At 40.2% G+C, this 20,536-nt stretch overlaps 1 protein-coding gene across 1 annotated transcript in view; it reads right to left on the bottom strand.

Annotated features, from left to right (window-relative positions):
• Window positions 1-2,334: 2,334 nt before the first annotated feature.
• Window positions 2,335-20,536, bottom strand: part of REXO2 (RNA exonuclease 2) — a 33,499-nt gene continuing 15,297 nt past the window's right edge. The window contains exons 5-7 of the mRNA XM_056544803.1: window positions 18,815-18,923; window positions 17,912-17,965; window positions 2,335-2,601 (exon numbers count right to left, since the gene is read on the bottom strand). Of these exons, the coding sequence (XP_056400778.1) occupies window positions 2,508-2,601; window positions 17,912-17,965; window positions 18,815-18,923 (257 nt within the window). The 3' untranslated portion in view covers window positions 2,335-2,507. The remainder of the gene's footprint in view (window positions 2,602-17,911; window positions 17,966-18,814; window positions 18,924-20,536) is intronic.

The raw sequence follows: 20,536 nt of genomic DNA, 5'->3' as shown, positions 1-20,536 counted from the left end.
ACTGCCCCATACACGGAAAAATAAAAAAGTTATAGGGGTCAGAAGATGACAATTTTAAACGTATACATTTTCCTGCATGAAGTTATGATTTTTTCCAGATGTACGACAAAATCAAACCTATATAAGTAGGGTATCATTTTAACCGTATGGACCTACAGAATAACTATCAGGTGTCATTTTTACCGACAAATGTACTACGTAGAAACGGAAGCCCCCAAAAGTTACAAAATGGCGGTTTTTTTTCAATTTTGTCTCACAATGATTTGGATAGGCTAAAAGAGGTCTAAGCGCCGGAGTACCCCTTTAACAAGTGGGAAGCACATATGCAAACTGTTGTAATTCCTACATCGTTCACCTAATTTGGATGTAAATACCCTCAAACCCTCATCTTGTTCATTTCATTTCAAATCCATTGGGGTGTTGTCAAGAGCCAAACATTTTTGAATTGTGTCAATGTCCAAATATTTATGGACCTGACTGTATGTAGAAGAATAATATGAGACGTAGCACTCGCCCTTTAAACGGTGCAGAGAAAAAAGATCCAGAGCAGCTGTTGCAATCGTTATGAAGCAACAAGTATTGATTTATTGATAACTAATAATTGAAGTGATACCTGACATTTGCAAACATATATAATCATAAATAAATGATATGTAGAAGAATAAGATGTAGCACTGACCCTTTAACCCCTTAAGGGCTCAGCCCTTTTGGGCCTTAAGGACTCAGACAATTTTATTTTTATGTTTTTGTTTATTCTTTTATATTTTCATCCACAGACTAGTATGAGGGCTTGTTTTTGAGTGACCAGTTGTCCGTTGTAATGCCATTACTCACTTTACCATAAAATGTATGGTGCAACCAAAAAAAAAAATTCTATTTGTGTGGTGAAATTAAAAAGAAAACCGCAATTTAGCAAATTTTGGAAGGTTTCGTTTTCACGCTGTACAATTTAAAGTAAAAAATGACATGTGTTCTTTATTCTTTGGGTCAATACGATTAAAATGATACCCATGATAACATACTTTTCTATTACTGTTGCGCTTAAAAAATTAGTACGTTTAAAATCCCCCTATTTTGAAGACCTATAACTTTGAAATTTTTCTGCATAAACAGCTTGATTGATACCATATTTGCTTATATAAAAATTATACATCAATTTTTTTTTTTTTTTAAATGTTAGATAAAAGCGGCAATTTTTGACTTATTTTACGTTCACCGTACGGTATCATTATATTTTAATAGTTAGGATATTTACTCACACGACGATACCAAATATGTATATATTATTCAAATTTTTTTTTTTATTATATATTTTTTTTTTTTTTTTTTTTTTTACACTTTTTGGGGGTGAAACAGGGAAAATGGGACAATTTACGTTTTTATTGGGGGAGGAGGTTTTTAAACTTTTTATTTTTATTTTTATTTTTTTTTACACTTTAATAGTCCCCATAGGGGACTATTTATTGCAATCATTCGATTGCTAATACTGTTCAGTGCTATGCATAGGGCATAGCACTGATCAGTGTTATTGGTCATCTTCTGCTCTGGTCTGCTCGATTGCAAATCAGAGCAGAAGACCCATGGAAGGCAGCGTAGGGGACCTATGTCTGCCGCTCTGGATGATCGGATCGCCGCGGCAGCGCTGCGGGCGAACAGATCATCCATTTTAGTGTCCGCAATGCTGCAGATGCCGTGATCTGTATTGATCACGGCATCTAAGGGTTTAATGGCGGACATCCGCGCGATCGCGGATGTTGGCCATTACCGACGGGTCCATGGCTGCTATCAGCAGCCGGGACCTGCCGCGCATGATCTGGGCATCGCTCTGATGCTCGCGGTTATGTATAGGACGTAAATGTACGTCCACTGCGTTAAGTACCACCTCAGCAGGACGTACATTTACGTCCTGCGTCATTAAGGGGTTAAACGGTGCAGAGAATGGTGTGGATATTTGTTTCTCTGTACACCATGAATGCTTTCTTAGTTAACATCCAATCCTATATGAAACTAGATGGAAAAATAAGCGCTGCTGTATCGGTAAGGCTCTGTTCAGATGTGTGGCTGAGGATCTGCTGATATTTGACAGAATGCAGTGCTTTATGCATCGCTATTTTTCCTATCAATTACATTACACAGGAACCTGAGAGACCCTATTAAAAGTCACTAAAGGTCTATCAGGCACAGATTTTATTTGTTGTACAACAATTTCAGCAGAGATTTGTGGTTTCATGGTAAAAAAAAGCCACAATTGTTAATATAGTCTACGTAATGTTTTTTTTTTATCAAAGCGAAAAAGTAAAAACATTTAATAAAATAAAAGACCATGACATATAGAACATTTTAACCGAGTAATTTATTGGTAGTAACAAAATTCAAAATAAGCTTTGTTAAATACATAAAGGTTCCAAGCCCGCACCCAGATGAAAAGAATGAAAAAGCAAGAAGCACTTAGCCTGGTCGTACAAGTGAATGACAATGCTGAGCCTCAATATTGGGAAAATCCTGAGTCAGTCATCTTTTTTCTCGTCATTCGCCTTCTTAAAAACGTTCTGTCTGTAAAACTGAAGCTCCTTGATGCTTTCTCGGATATCATCCAAAGCCCTGAAACAAAGAAGATTAAAACATGACTCCTTAGATGTTAGATTAGAATTGGAGCCCAACCAGACACCCCCAAACAAACAGCAGGCTGTACAGGCTGTGATGCACAGGACAGTAGGATGAGCTGCACAGAGCTGCAGTACCAGGCATGACCACTACAAAACAGAGAGCACTGTAACTAGTTAACAATGAAGGAGATGAGACCAATTCTGCCAGTGTGGGAGCTGGGATCTAACCCCTTCCCCCCCCCCACCCCACTCATATGTTGAAGGCCTATCCAAAGGATAAGTCACCAACAGTAAAGCACTTGTAAGACCATTTAAAGGGGTATTCCAGTAAATAATTCTATGACATATCACTCGGACATTCGAGAATCGCATCAATCACAGTAGCACTCCCAGAACTCCAACTTTGTACACTAACCTTTAAAGTGTAACTACGACCATGCAAATCTATGGGACTTCTGGCAAATCCGTATCATTATCACTGTAGTCTCGGACAACAAACTTGCCAGAAGATTTAAATAGATATAATACCACCGGAGCGTTATCAGAGTTACGCTCTAACTTATTCTAATTTCTGTAAAAAGCAAGAGAGAAGTCCTCCAGTGTATCTAGTAAGGACAGAAAATGGACAGGTGGCAATAAAAAGGTATATAGTGACATCCTAATGTTTATAAACCTTAACCCCTTGGGGGTGGAGAGTTTTTCCGTTTTTTGCACTTTCATTTTTTCCTCCTTACCTTTTAAAAATCATAACCCTTTAAATTTGCACCTAAAAATCCATATTATGGCTTATTTTTTGTGCCACCAATTCTGCTTTGTAATGACATCTGTCATTTTACTCAAAAATCTATGGCGAAACAGAATCATTGTGCAACAAAATTGCAGAAAAAACGCCATTTTGTAACTTTTGGGGGCTTTCGTTTCTACACAGTAAATTTTTTGGTAAAAATGACACCTCCTCTTTATTCTGTAGGTCCATACCATTAAAATGATACCCTACTTATATAGGTTTGATTTTGTCGTACTTATGGAAAAAATCATAACTACATGCAGGAAAATTTATACGTTTAAAATTGTCATCTTCTGACCCCTATAACTTTTTTATTTTTCTGTGTACGGGGCGGTTTAGCGCCGTGATCTGAAGATTTTAGCGGTACCATGTTTGTATTGACTGGACTTTTTGATCACTTTTTATAAATGTTTTCATTATATAAAAAGTGACCAAAAATACGCTATTTTGGACTTTGGAATTTCTTTGCACGTATGCCGTTGACTGTGCGGTTTAATTAACAATAAATTTTAATAATTCGGACATTTCCCGCAGCGGCGATATCACATATGTTTATTTTTATTTACAGTGTTTGCTTTTTTTTTAATATGAAAAGGAGGCGATTCAAACTTTTATTAGGGAAGAGGTTAAATGATCTTTATCAACTTTTTTTTTGCAATGTTATAGCTCCCATAGGGTGCTATAACACTGCACACACTGATCTTTTACATAGATCAATGGTTTCTCATAGGAAACCATTGATCAATGATTCTGCCACTTGACTGCTCATTCCTGGATCTCAGGCACTCAGCAGTCATTCGGCGATTGGACACCGGGAGGCAGGTAAGGGGACCCTCCTGCTGTTCTACAGCTGTTCGGGATGCCGCGGTTTCACCGTGGCGGTCCCGAACAGCCCCCTGAGCTAACCGGCATTAGTTTACTTTCACTTTAGACGTGGCGTTCAAAGTTGACTTAAGTGTTAATAGCGTGCGGCACCGCAATCAGTGCCGCGCGATTAGCCATGGGTACCGGCCATTGTTAGGCTACTTTCACACTATGAAAAGGACCCGTTGTATAACACCAGTTATAAAATCGCGGGTGATCGTGGGGTAAAATGGCTATTAGAAAAGCATGCACTATTTCTCCCTACTATCTCCCGTCCCAAAATAACGTGCGTTTTGAATGACAGACGAGAACGGGTTAAAACGTGTATTAGAACAATCCCATTGACTATAATGGGATTTACTAACGTAAGTTAGGGCTTTTCTAATAGCCATTTTACCCCGCAATCGCCTGCGATTTTATAACAGGTGTTATACAACAGGTCCTGTTCATAGGGGGAAAGGAGCCTAGAGGCCGGGCCCGACCCGCTATGATGCAGGGCCACGGCGTGGCCCCGTGTTATAAAAAGGGAGTGGGCAAAGTGCGTACAGGTACGCTCTCCGTCCCCAACAGGTTAAAGGCGTACTCCTCCCCAAAGGATAGGGGATAGGATGTCCGATCACAGGGGAAAGCCGCGATCATACATCATTAGATGGATAGGGGATAAGATGTCTGATCGCGGGGGTCCCCAGCTCTCCCTGCTGCACCCAGCGTTCGTTTAGAGCATTGGGTGCAGAGCCGTAGGCTCGCGACATCACGGCCATGCCCCCTCAATGCAAGTCTATGGGAGGGGGCATGACGGTGTCATGTCCCCTCCCATAGACTTGCATTGAGGGGGCATGGCCGTGATGTCACAAGCCTCCGCTCTGCATCGCCGGCCATCCCCATCGCCAGGTCGCTCTGTGCACCGGATGTCTGGGGTGCCGCCACAGAGATTGTGGGGGTCCCCAGTAGGGATCGAGCGATTATCGGTTTGGCCGATATTATTGGGCGATATTCAGGATTTTGGAAGTTATCGGTATCTGCAATTACCTTGCTGATAATGCGGGTGCTTTAAATCAATGAACTGCAGCGGCTTTTGCGGGGCCAGAGACCGCCACCCGCTTCTCTCCCCAGCCTGTTCTGGGGTCCTGAGTCCAAACACCGCCCCCGCCTATACTCTGGCCAGAGACCACCGCCGCCCGCTTCTCTCCCCCTGCCGGTCCTGAGTCCAACCACCGCCGCTGACCCATTGCCTCCCCCATGTTATAATTACCTGTTCCTGGGGGCCGCGCTACTTCTGGCTCCTGCGGCGTCCTGCGCTGTTGCTGTGCGCTGTGCTATGACGAGTGATGTCCTCAAAGCAACGTCACCGTCAGTGCAAACAGTGACAGCTCAGGACGCCGCCGGAGCCAGAAGTAGCACGGACCCTGGGAAAAGGTAATTATAAAACTGAGGATGGGGGAGGCAATGGGGCAGCAGCGGTGGTTGGACTCAGGACTGGCAGGGGGAGAGAAGGGGGCGGTGGCGGTCTCTGGCCAGAGGATAGGCAGAGGGGGGGGGCAGTGGCGGTGGTTGGATTCAGGACCCCAGGACAGGCAGGGGGGAGAGAAGCGGGTGGCGGCGGCAGTCTCTGGCCCCGCAAAAGCCGCTGCAGTTCATTGATTTAAAGTGCCCGCATTAAATCATTGATCTGCAGCGGCCAAAAACAGTTTATCAGGGTATACCTGCACATACACATTTTACTATGGATATTTCTTTTGAGGGGGGGGGGGGGGGAGAGAAATAGCCAATAACTTATACTGGAATATCGGTATAAGTTATCGGCTATCGGCCTGAAAGTTCACAGGTTATTGGTATCGGCCCTAAAAAAAAAAAAAAAAAAATCAATATTGGTCGATCCCTAGTCCCCAGCTGTGGGTCCCCCGCAATCTCCCTGCTGCACCAGGCGTTCATTTAGAGCGTCGGGTGCAGCGCAGGAGGCTTGTGACTTCGCGACCACCCCTTTCATTGAGGGGGCATGGCTGTGACGTCACGAATGAGGCATGACCGTGACATCACGAGCCTCTGTCCCACATCGGCAGCCATCCGGCATGGAGCATAGCTCGCTCCGTGCACCAGATGTCTGGGGTGCCGCAGTCGAGATCGCGGGGGTCCCCAGTGGCAGGACCCACGCGTCAGACATCTTATGTCTGTCCTTTGGATAGGGGATAAGATGTCTACGGACCGAGTACCAATTTAATTAAATTATATCTATAATGGTATATAGATGTAAAACAGAATGCCACAGTGCCCTTGTGGTAGCTCGATTACTTAATAAAAAATAAAATACAACTATAAACAATTATGAAAGATAAAATAGAAAATCCAATAAAACCAAGAGTATAAATGACAAAAAAAATTTAACTAGTTATCAGAAATTGTTTTAAATACCAGTATAGTACATGGAAACAGATGTTGCTGATAATGGATACAGAGTATTTAGGTTTTTTTATATAAAGATTGGTGTTATGCACCTTCAATCTCCTGCTGTGAGATATAAATCACATAATACCTTTGGAAAAAAAAGAGTAATGAGATCCAATTGCTCCTGTGGAGAAAATAATGATGTTTCCTAAAAATATCAATAATCACTTATGTCATGAGGAGTTGATAGGGAAATTTGTGATATACAGGAACAACATGGGTTTATTGCACAGCACCAAACTAAATACTTGAGCTGCACTATTCTTTATTTACTCTCCATGGGGGGAGATTTATCAAAACCTGTGTAGAGGAAGAGTGGTGCAGTTGCCCATGGCAACAAATCAGATCGCTTCTTTCATTTTTCACAGGTCTCCTTAAAAATGAAAGAAGCAATCTGATTGGTTGCTATGGGCAACTGCACCACTCTTCCTCTGCACAGTTTTTGATAGATCTCCCTCCATAAGTGGAATTTATCAAACCATTTAGACTGCTTTTTTTGTCTTAATTTGTTGCATGAAAAGTCACAGGCTGCCCCCATGCAACATTTTATGCAACATTTCATTTAGAACGTTTAAATTTGCTGACCATGAAGTGTTCTTATTTAGAGCACTTTGTGCAGTGGTCCCTGATTTATCATGTGCAACTTTAGTAATATGACACACAGGCCAGATTTAGAAGTTATGACAGGGCAAGTAAACCCTGCCCTTTGGAACTCTATGCGACAATTGTATTAACCCCTTCCCGACCCATGACATACATGTACGTAATGGGTTGGGTGGGCGGACATGACGGACGCCCGCGGGTCGGGTCCGCGTCATGACCGGGAGATATCTGCTGCTATCAGCAGCTGACAGCTACCGGTAATGACGGACTTCGGCGATCGCGCCGAGGTCCGTCATTTAACTGGTTAAATACCGTGACCTATACAGATCATGGCATTTAAACACTATATGCCGCTATTCCCTGGTGTCCAGTGGTCCCATGCCCTAATAATTAAAATCACCCCCCCCCCTTTTCCCATTTTTTAAATAAAACACTGTAAAAAAAAAAATAAAAATAAAAATAAAAAAAGTACACATATTTAGTATGGCCGTGTGCGTAATTGTCCGAACTATTAAATAATTATGTTTCTGATCCTGCATGGTGAACGTCGTAAATTCAAAAAAAATCCAAACACCAAAATTGCAGATTTTTGGTTACATTACATCCCCCAAAAAATAAATCCTATATACACACTGGAACACCAATTTTATACATACATAATAAACTTTATTGAGAACATCATTTAATAAAAACAATTAAAAGGGACAGTATAGCCAGACAAAAAAGGAGTTGGTAGGGCAGGTAGTATATTGTTGGTTAGTATAAATGCAAAAGTGCAAAATATGACATAGTTATTCTTAACTACAGAGTAGAGCCACCAGTATAACAATAATTATAAGTTACACATAACAGTCATGTAAAAAATTGCACCACAGAACAAACCTAACCTAGAAAAGAAGGTCACTGCATATATAGCCTCCAGCGAGTGGTCAGGAGAAAGGGGAAAGGCAAGTAATGGTGTGCAATTAAAGCAGAGTATCAGCATTACCATAAGGCTTCCCCACTCACAAAGCACAGGCTGGGAGACATAGACAGTGTACCTACCTACACAACACCAGTACCCCAACGTCGTTTCGCCGTTTGGCTTACTCTCAATAAAGTTTATTATGTATGTATAAAATTGGTGTTCCAGTGTGTATATAGGATTTATTGTTAGTCATCAACACACTCGACTTTAAATATATTGGTATTATTTTGCCCTTTCTTTGGATTTATTATCCCCCAAAAAATGTAATAAAAAGTGATCAAAAAGCCAGAACTACACAAACGGTGGTACCGTTAAAAACTACAGCTCATGGCACAAAAAGCAAACCCTAAAACAGCTCTGTAGGTGGAAAAAGAAAAAAGTAATAGGGGTGAGAACATGGTAATGAGAAAAGTTTTTTTTTTTTTTTTTTTTTTATATTTTATATTTCCAACAATAAAACAAAACAAAAATTATTCAAGTTTGGTATCATTGGAATCGTATAAATATGGAATGTCAGATTCACCGTATTTTGAACTCCGGAAAAAATTATTGTCCTGCAAAATTGTGCAATTCCATATTTTTTTTTATTTTGCCCTCCATATAAAAAAAAATTCTGGCTTTGTAATAAATTGTATGATAAAAAAAAAGAGAATCATTGGAAAGTCCAATTCGTCACGCAGAAAATAAGCCCTAATAAAACTTTGCCAGTCGAAAAAAATAAAAATAAATTATGGATCTTAGAATTTGCTGGGTCATGAAGGGGTTAAGGTCCGTGCGACATTTGATAAATTTGGCTCACGCCCGCAACTTTCACCACAAAATTTGTGTTCTAAAGCCATTGAAAATTCCCACCAGTCTTTGTAAACCCCCCCCATTTGTATTCTAATTTCCCAAAAGAAACTCCTACACTTTGTTACTTTACAAAAATTGATTTTGAAAAGAATTATGCAGGTTCAACCATGACCAAAATGCAGTCATCTGAAATAAGCCCTAAGGGGGAGATTTATCGAAAGGAAATGCTGCTTAGTTGCCCATAGCAACCAAATCACTTTCATTTTTCCCCAAGGTCTCTGCAAAATAAAAGAAGCGATCTGATTGGTTGCTATGGGAATCTCAGCAACTTTTCCTCTGCACAGGTTTTGATAAATCTCCCCCTAAGGGTATGTTCACACTATGGATAATGAACGGAATCCATTCTGGTGGCCGCTGCCGCAATACTTCGGCGGTAGGACCGCGCGGCACTGCACTGTCACCATTGACGGCTATGCAGTGTACTCGGACTTCCGCGCAAAGAATGAACATGTTCTTTCTTCGTGCGGAACAATTTCAGCAGCAGAATTGTCTGCCGCTGAAATTCCGCAGTGTGAATGGTCTCGCGGAAGACCCATTCACACTGATGTTTATGTTCACATCACGTAATTCTGTTCGCGGCATTCCGCTCACGGAATTAGTGTGAACACACCCTAACAGTTTGCATTTACCCAAAATTTCACATGAAATGACATGTTACTCTGCTGACACCTAGTGTCTATTTTAGGAACTTCATTTTATGGACAATGCTGGAGACGATAACTGCTTCCGGCAAATGAATTACTACTATTACTGGTCACATGATCATAACTGAATGTAATAGTACAGTCTGATCAGCTGTAACAGTTTGGATCTAAGAAACCTTTAATCCAAAGTGTTTAACCTTTTAACTACCATGGAGTTTTACAGGGAGTGGGGGCTAACTAGGTCAGTAGCTCACAGGAAAAGTTTCAAAAAGTCTACGTCAAAATACCACTTCACAGTATGCAGACTGAAAAAAAAAATCTCACTGCTGGATCATGGTCATCTATACCATGGCTCTGAGTGACCCCATGTTATTGCTAACCCTCGCTCTCTCCTGATGATCTTAGTCATGAGAGGTTCTTACATCATATGACATCTGAACACTTCAGTATCTGGTTACTTTCCTTTATGGCTTGGTTTATTATTATATATTCGGAGATCTGATGTTTGTTCTCCTGGTTAACTTGGTTAACACTGTTATGGCTATGTGTCTAACATTTAACTAATGGATATTGGACAGCGATTGCTTTTACTGTGCAGTTGATTGTGAAGTATTGAATTCTGTGCGGTAATATGCTTATTTAATTAGGCTGTGGTTCACAGTTATCATGTATGGCATAAGCACTCATCAAGATAGAGTACTATATTAGCCTGTACCAATTGATTATACTGTTAGTATAACAATACCTTCTTAACCATACAGTAGTTTACTTACGGATTTGGGGCATTTTATGGTGATTTCTTTATTTAACCCTTAGTGGGCCATATCCCCTTTAAAGGGGTACTACCGTGGAAAACTTTTTTTTTTTTTTTTTAAATCAACTGGTGCCAGAAAGTTAAACAGATTTGTAAATCATAAAATTAGGTGCAGCTCACAACAGAAGGACCGAGGCAATCAAAGCTAAAGCCGGACCCCACCAGCAACAATAATAAATATCAATTAGAATATATAGCTTATGCCTCTAGGACCTCACCAATGGTGCATAATGATGTGGGCAATTATAGATTGTGGCAGCGTTAATCAAAAATTGTTTTTAATTCAGATTATAAAATATAAATATATAAAAAATGACAAAGTAACACATTAAACTGGCACTGTCTAATGGAAATCCCACTGGGCCCTAGTGCGATATCCGAAATAGAATATAAAAAATATAAAAATGATGAATTAATGTTCCAATAAGTCCATAAATCTGCAAATGAAAAATAATGAAATCCACAAAAGGTATGGATAGATATTCGGTTTTGTGGCAAGATAAACTTGTAACAAAGTCAATGTAACAAAAAGTCAATAATCAAAAAAATGAATGATACAGAGTATCTCTCACCACTGCTTCTGGCTTGATGGATTTTTTTGTTAATGAATCGCAGCCTTGTATTCCTCGCATGCCCCAATATGGAGAGGGGGGGGGGCACCGATTTTCACGTCTCCCTTAGCAGCCCCGCTGGCAGGGGGGCGCAAATGGATGTTACGCACCGTGGGCTCCGATGTCAGAGGAGCGTACAGCAGTATTCAGCGCTGGAGACCACGCTCGCTAGCCGGCTTGCTGCAGATGGTACTGGTCTGACACTCTGGCAAGTGTGTCAGTCGGCTCGGGAGCGATAATGGGTCTGGCGGTGATGGTACGTCGGGAGTGGTAGAAGGTCCGGGGATGGCATCCCACGTGGAAGCTTAAATAACAGGAGGTACAGGCTGTGCGATGTAGTTAATGGTGTGGTTGCAGCCAGGCAGGGCGGAATGAAGCTGATTTAACTCCTCTGCTGCCAAAACATAAGAGTTTGCAGATGGACACTGGTAATGGCTGTGTGAACAGTGCCAGATTCCTAAACGCGTTTCGGGGTGCTGGGAAACACGAACCTCCGACCCCTTCCTCAGTAGAAATGTGTATATAATAAAATTTAGTAGTAACGCTGTTTTTATAATGAATTTACACCTGATAGTGGTTAGTGACATTTAAGAAAACACGGTCTTTGGATTGTGATGAATTGTCTCTTAGGTCTAACAAAATTATGCAGTGGAGCAGCTCTTTGGTAGTTACTCGGAAAAATCGAATAACTAGATAAGACATTATTCACACCCGGCTAACTCTGGTGGTGAAATCAGTCATGTTAACATGACTGATTTCACCACCAGAGTTAGCTGGGTGTGAATAACGTCTTATCTAGTTATCCGATTTTTCCGAGTAACTACCAAAGAGCTGCTCCACTGCATAATTTTGTTAGACCTAAGAGACAATTCATCACAATCCAAAGACCGTGTTTTCTTAAATGTCACTAACCACTATCAGGTGTAAATTCATTATAAAAACAGCGTTACTACTAAATTTTATTATATACACATTTCTACTGAGGAAGGGGTCGGAGGTTCGTGTTTCCCAGCACCCCGAAACGCGTTTAGGAATCTGGCACTGTTCACACAGCCATTACCAGTGTCCATCTGCAAACTCTTATGTTTTGGCAACAGAGGAGTTAAATCAGCTTCATTCCGCCCTGCCTGGCTGCAACCACACCATTAACTACATCGCACAGCCTGTACCTCCTGTTATTTAAGCTTCCACGTGGGATGCCATCCCGGACCTTCTACCACTCCCGACGTACCATCACCGCCAGACCCATTATCGCTCCCGAGCCGACTGACACACTTGCCAGAGTGTCAGACCAGTACCATCTGCAGCAAGCCGGCTAGCGAGCGTGGTCTCCAGCGCTGAATACTGCTGTACGCTCCTCTGACATCGGAGCCCACGGTGCGTAACATCCATTTGCGCCCCCCTGCCAGCGGGGCTGCTAAGGGAGACGTGAAAATCGGTGCCCCCCCCCCCTCTCCATATTGGGGCATGCGAGGAATACAAGGCTGCGATTCATTAACAAAAAAATCCATCAAGCCAGAAGCAGTGGTGAGAGATACTCTGTATCATTCATTTTTTTGATTATTGACTTTTTGTTACATTGACTTTATGTTACAAGTTTATTTTGCCACAAAACCGAATATCTATCCATACCTTTTGCGGATTTCATTATTTTTCATTTGCAGATTTATGGACTTATTGGAACATTAATTCATCATTTTTATATTCTATTTCGGATATCACACTAGGGCCCAGTGGGATTTCCATTAGACAGTGCCAGTTTAATGTGTTACTTTGTCATTGTTTTATATATTTATATTTTATAATCGGAATTAAAAACTATTTTTGATTAACGCTGCCACAATCTATTATTGCCCACATCATTATGCACCATTGGTGAGGTCCTAGAGGCATAAGCTATATATTCTAATTGAGATTTGTAAATCACTTCTATTAAAAAATCTTAATCCTTCCAGTACTTTTAAGGGGCTGTATACTAAAGAGAAATCCAAAAAGAAATGCATTTCCTGTGATGTCCTGACCACAGGGCTCTCTGCTGACCTCTGCTGTTTATTTTAGGAACTGTCCAGAGAAGCCAATGTTTGCTATGGGGATTTTCTCCAGTCCCTAAAATGGACAGCAGAGGTCACCAGAGAGCACTGTGGACAGGACATCACAGGAAATGCATTTCTTTTTTGGATTTCTCTTTAGTATACAGCCCCTAAAAAGTACTGGAAGGATTAAGATTTTTTAATAGAAGTGATTTACAAATCTGTTTAACTTTCTGGCACCAGTTGATTTAAAATAAAAAATAAAAAAAAAAAAAAAAAAAAACGTTTTCCACGGTAGTACCCCTTTAATGATTTATACAGTGCAGGGATTGGGCCGGATAGGGAGTTAGCAAACAATTTTTCTAGTGAGCTAGCCTATGTAGGGACAGCCTAGTGCAGTGGTCTCCAACCTGGGGACCTCCAGATGTTGCAAAACTACAACTCCCAGCATGCCCGGACAGCCGTTGGCCGTCGGGGCATGCTGGGAGTTGTATTTTTGCAACATCTGGAGGTCCGCAGGTTGAAGACCACTGGCCTAGTGGATCAAACTAGGTTCCAGAGCGGGACCATCCTTTTCAGGACATCAAAAGGGCCTAGTGTAGTCCTCACTGTAGGTACTTACAGGCTCCCTCCCCACTCAGTTGTCCCTCCCTGCAACACTATATCATCCGTTAGAGCCAATTAGACATCACCAGATACCTGTGCTGTAATTTTACATGTTCTCCAGTGTTATCTGTTTAGCAGTAAAAGCATCTTTTTTGTGGGTTTTTTTTTTTATAGCCTGGTGTTGCCACTTTTTGTTTGGAGAGTACACCCCGGTGTTTTTGACTGAGGTTGAGCGTTGTGAAGCCAATGCATCTTTTAATAGGCTTTAAAGGGGTTATCCAGGAAAAAAACTTTTTTTTATATATCAACGGGCTCCAGAAAGTTAAACAGATTTGTAAATGACTTCTATTAAAAAATCTTAATCCTTTCAGTACTTATGAGCTTCTGAAGTTAAGGTTGTTCTTTTCTGTCTAAGTCCTCTCTGATGACACCTGTCTCGGGAAACGCCCAGTTTAGAAGCAAATACCCATAGTAAACCTCTTCTAAACTGTGCGATTCCCGAAACAGGTGTCAGCAGAGAGCACTTTTTAATAGAAGTAATTTACAAATCTGTTTAACTTTCTGGAGCCAGTTGAATAAATATTTATTTATATATATATTATATATATATAATATATATATAATATATATATATAATATATATATAATATATATATAATATATATAATATATATATATAATATATATATATTATATATATATATATATATATATATATATATATATATATATATATATATATATGTTTTTTACTGGAATACCCCTTTAATAAACATACATTTTTACTCTACATACTGTGAAGTGCTAACTATGTCAATAACTATGTCATTCCCAGTGTGGAAACTGCAAGGTGCAGATGGGTATCCACAGCCCCCGGAGGCATAATAAAAGTCCCTTTATATGCTGCAGGAACCAGCCTATTAGAACAACTAAAATAAATTATTCCAAAACTTTACATATGACATAGTTACATAGTTAAGGTTGAAAAAAAAAGACCAAAATCCATCAAGTTCCATCTATCAGATGAAGGCACACAAAAAACCCTATGATGCTGATGCCAATTGCCCCATAAGAGTGGAAAAATCCTGATTTTAAATTTGGAATCAGAATAAAATCGCTGGATCAACGTTCTATCCAAATGAATCTAGTATCCATAATGGTATATATTTACAGAAAAAACATTTAGGCCCCCCCTTCACAACATCATGTAGCAGAGAGTTCTATAGTCTCACTGCTCTTACAGTAAAGAATCCCCATCTGTGATGATTGTAAAACCTTCCTTCCTCTAGACGTAGAGGATGCCCCCTTGTCATGGTTACCAGCCTAGGTATAAAAAGATTACTAGAAAGATCTCTGTACTGTCCATGTATACATAAAACTGTCTACAGCACATATACATCAGTTATGGATGTAAATAATAATATACATTTATAAACTGCTTTACTAGTCAGAGCTGCAGGATCTTCCAAAATTTTGAGTTGTGAGAAGGTGCTTAGGATGAGGAAGGCCTTTCTCCCTTCTCCTTGTTTTTACAAGCACATACACTGGATGAAGTCGTATTCATACTCAACTAAAACCAAACGGGGGTTTGCAAAGAGTATATTTTTTCAAGCAAGAGTTTAAACAATAAAGAACTTCTCTGCAGCACTAAAAACAACACTATGCGTTGTTCGTCCGCAACGAAAAAAAAAAACAAAAAAAATAAAAAAGACAGTGGCGTAAATTTAAATATACTTGCCGACTGCGGCAATGTGAATGTGAAGTTTGGGAGGCAAAAAATTTTTTTTTTTTTAAATGTATTGTTTTAACTCTTAGGATAAAAACAGTATTAGGATTCAGACCTCAAGGTATAAGGGTGAACTGGGAATGTAAGTAAGACTGGAGATGTAGCTGGTTGTACAAAATGAATTATGCTTTATTTAGATAAAATATGACTGCCTATTATCTGAGCAGGGCCCTTGCTACAGATATTGTACATACACTATATAATGTGGTAAAATCAAATATAGTAAAATATAGTTGTATAAAATTATGATATGATACATACACAGATAATGCCACCTAGTTTTGTACCAATATAAATGTCCAGTGTAATGCGCATATATAGGGCTTCAAAGTCTTGTTAAATCCGTAAGTTGGAATACACAGTGTGAATAAAGTTGTGAGCGTTGCAGGTATGGCACGGGTATTATTCACCCGGCCTAGTAGAAGGATATTACCTGCCAGTCAGATGAATACTGTGATGAGTTATCTCAGCCATTGATAAAGGAGGGACCCCCCCGGAAACGGCCCTGGTCTCACCTGTATCTCTATTGCCACCTGTTTGCCGGTATACCACTATCTATATCATTGTCTGCAAGCGCAATAACCTACGACATTGGTTTTACTTTCACAAGCACTGCAGTCCCTCTGTTTGGGGACCACTGTGGTGCAATACGCGCCCAAAATACAAATCTCTACACGAGGACGCTGCTGCTAAGGAGGGCACATCACCCCTACTGCCGGAATCTTCTCACCTACTGAGCTGGCTATTCATCTGACTGGCAGGTAATATCCTTCTATTAGGCCGGGTGAATAATACCCGTGTCATACCTGCAACGCTCACAACTTGATTCACACTGTGTATTCCAACTTACGGATTTAACAAGACTTTGAAAACCTATATATGCGCATTACACTGGTACAAAACCGGTAGGTGGCATTATCCGTGTATGTATCATATCATAATTTTATACAAGTATATTTTACCATATTTGATTTTACCACATTATATAGTGTATGTACGATATCTGTAGCAAGGGCCCTGCTCAGATAATAGCCAGTCATATTTTATCTAAATAAAGCATAATTCATTTTGTACAACCAGCTACATCTCCTGTCTTACTTACATTCTCAGTTCACCCTTATACCTTGAGGTCTGAATCCTTATACTGTTTTTATCCTTAGATTTTTGGCACTACAGGTATAGTGCAACTCAGTACCTCGGTATAAGGCATACCATCAATTATAGTGTGCAGCCACCCAAACTCTCAGCTTTTTCTTGTTTTAACTCTTGCTTAAATAAAATGTACTCTTAGCCATACCCCAAAGCTGCATCCCACGTATGTGCCAATATAGACAAGTGGAACAGGGAAGCACTGACCAGGAGATCCGTTTTTTTTGTTTACCCATATCATGTTTTCAATTCCAGACTCTGCTCCAATGTCCAGGACTATCATTTGGCTGCTGACCCATCGAATCATGTTTTGTTACGCTCACTGAGAAGTTACCACAATACTAAGTGACTGACCTGTCTTGGTCACACAGTGCTACGCTAGGCGTGCACTACATTTGTTTTTTCTCTACTCTGTCGAAGATCTCCTTGCCAGGAAGGCTGGACTAGACTACAGCAGTAAATCAGGTCATTTACATGCAGGGCATAATATATATATTATTTACAAGAGTCATTTATAGATGGTGTCATGGTTTTTCTCAATTAAAAACCAGAATAATCCTAGTGAGGTTTTCTATGTGGTTGGTGGGAATTTCCACTTTTCCCATTTCCAATTTTTATAATTTTTTTTTTTTTAATCTTAAGTTAAGAATTTAGTGCTAATATTTTAATGTATCTTTATTGCAGTCAGTGCTTTGTTTTCTATAGAAAATATCATATGGGCCCAAAAAATCACATGGTGTTAAAAGGGTGACATTATAAAATGTGTTTTACCAAATAATTAAAAAAGAAATCTAGTTCGGTTACTGTTATAAAAATGAATAAAATGTGTGTAATTAATGGCTGCTATTTGAAGATGCCACAACACTCTTGCGAGCAAGCGTTGTAGCCGCAAGAGCTGCAGACCAGCTGTACTATCTGTAACCATACTATTGTCCTATTTCATGCAATACACCTTGCACTACCACTAAAAATCATGCAGCGCTTGCATGTACAAACCCGCCTGGAATCAAGAATGCGTGTTTACACTGTAGACAGCTTGCAGATGGTAATGCCCAAGTAAGATAATAGTATCAATAAGCAGAAGTGTGGTCAGCCACATCCGAAGTCAGGGCTGGCAGAGTTTAAAGGGGTACTCCACTGTAGCACCTACCTATGAGAAGCTGCTTTCTTTGGCGCACATTCATATTCCACTGGATACCAACGTCTGAAACAAGAAGAGAGTCTTGATAAATTTGCACTTGCCTTGTATCTCTATTAGGGTCTGTTCACATTGTTTTTTTGGCTAAACTCTTCTAGTCTGCATTGGCATCCCGTCGAAATGGTATTCAGATGTATACCACAGTATGCCCATATGGGTCAATATATACGTAATTTACTTGTGACTACTTTTAGTCTGTTTTACATTGTTGTTTCATTTGTGTAACACAAAAGCTTATATTTTCAGTAGGGGGAAAAAAGTATTTTCAATCTGGTGGGACAAGTGACTTGGACCATTATCCATCTATACTGTAAAGCACTGTCCTATCATTTTGAATTTGAGAAAGCAGAGCTCTAAGCACTATCGTTCTACATCTACCTACAGTGACAACAATAAAACACCAGCGACCCAGTTTTTAATGTGTCCAGTACAGCGTCTCTTTGCTCCCTGGAAGGGTTGTAGGCCCAGGATTTTGCAATGACACAGTCTTACAGAGACTAATGGAGATACTCACCTCCAGCCACCAGATCCATGTCGCCAAAAGAAGAGCATCACTGATCCTGCTGCATCCCGGTCAGCCTTGCATTCACTCTACGTGGAGTGCCACATGTCTCACCATACTGCAGATGACCCAAGAGTGGACATAACCCAGTGCAAAGAAAAGAGCCCTTTGCTTTACCAAGACACTACCGCCCGTGTCCAAACCAAATAATAAACCTGTACTCAAACACCTGTCTCTGCAGAAGCCCCTCTGCTTGCCTACTTCTGACAGAGACAGGAAAACCACTAAAGGCCGATGCTAGGGAGGTGTCCCGAGACGTCCAAGGAAAGAATATTTGCTTGATCGTATCTTACCTGCATAATTCTTTAATAGTACTGACATCAACGATCCTGTAATGCAGATGTCTCATAAACTGAGGCATATACTTGTTGAGAAATTCTTTATCCACATGCACAGAATTTCCTATGGAAAAAAAAAGAAATGTATATTATACTTTCTTTTAATATCTGTATCCTCTCAAAAAAACTAAGACATTACAACAAGGTAAATGTCATAGAAATTGACTTAGCAGGAACTGCTGCATATTGGCTATAGGGAAGCTTCCCTACACCCCAATTTAGTGCTAAAGGATTCCTGCAGTTTACAGAGTCCTGGGAACCCTTCCTTCAGGGAATTTGGGCATATCCCATGGTGCAGGGTACTCTAAGCATTATGATCAATATGACATGTATTAAATGTTGTGATCCGAGCAAACCCCTCCAGCTTATGAATCCAGGACCCCCCTACTTGAATTTAAAAAATCCAAAAGCTTGCAATTGCGACTTATTTTGATCACTGGTTCACATGCACTGATTCAACTTATGTACACAGATCTCTCAAAGGGTTGAAATGTTGCATATGAACTGTTTCTGATAGAATAAAGCTTTAAGATGTTGATGTTTTTTATGTATTCCTGACAAAGCAAATTATCTAAAAAATGTACCGCCTTAATTACCAGATGATGCATATTATATAACTGACCCTGTGCTACAGTTTTTAACATAGATAAGATAGTTTGTGTGCGATGACATGCTTGTACAGCATAAAGTACCTTTAAGGTAGGGTCACATACGCCGTATTTTGCTGCAGATTTGCTACTTCGTATTTAACTGAAGGGAATCAGACAGCTAAAATATGCAGCTGATTTTGCTACCCATTCACTTCAGATTTTATGCTCCCGATTTACACTGAAATCTCCAGTGAAAAATCTGGAGCTTCAAATATGCAGGATACTGTATGAATGAATACAACCCAAGGGTGGGGTCACACATGTCGTATTTTGCTGCATATTTTCTGCTGCGAATTTTCCTACATTGAAGTCAATGGGTAGCAAAAAACAGCATGTGTGACCCTACGCTAAAGGAGTATTGCAGGACTACAATATTAATGGCCAACATCACAATATCTGAACAATCTTACTCCAAGAACGTAATCAGCTGATTAAAGGGGCTGTGGCTTCAGTTGAAGTGAGCGAGAATAACAAGCACAACCACTAACAAAAACATGGAGCCGTGACTAGTAAACAAAGATGCCTGACTCCGAGACCAACACAGCCCGGAAATGCGTTGCATGTCTGAAGTAAGTATTTTTTTTTTACTGAATTGTCCTTCTTGATCCATTGCTCATACTTTCCAGTGCATATAGATAGACCATTGAAATTCTAGTCCAAGGAAGCAAATTAATCAATCATCAAAAATCCTATACGTTTTTGGAATTTGTCAAAAGTAATGGGTTACAACTTGACTAGAATTTGGAATTATCCAAAAGAACAAAACCAGCCATGGTAAAGGAGAAGGTGGTAAAGATATAAATGATCAGGAAAGGGTCTACATAGGTTTACATCTGTTCAGGCTAGGCTTTCTGAGCACAAATGTTCAGCTTGTGATTTTATGAATATGAAATGCAGACACACAAGGGGATTTCTAAGCGTGGTGTTTCTTATGCCGGTCTCAGATAAAACACCACCAGTGTATAATCGAGCTGAATATATCTTAATAAATCCAGGCGCCCCTGAGGTGCTTGTGGCTACTTCAGGC

Source organism: Hyla sarda, chromosome 10 (genome assembly GCF_029499605.1).
Source record: "Hyla sarda isolate aHylSar1 chromosome 10, aHylSar1.hap1, whole genome shotgun sequence".
Taxonomy (NCBI): Eukaryota; Metazoa; Chordata; class Amphibia; order Anura; family Hylidae; genus Hyla; species Hyla sarda.
This window is presented reverse-complemented; position numbering and strand designations above follow the sequence as displayed.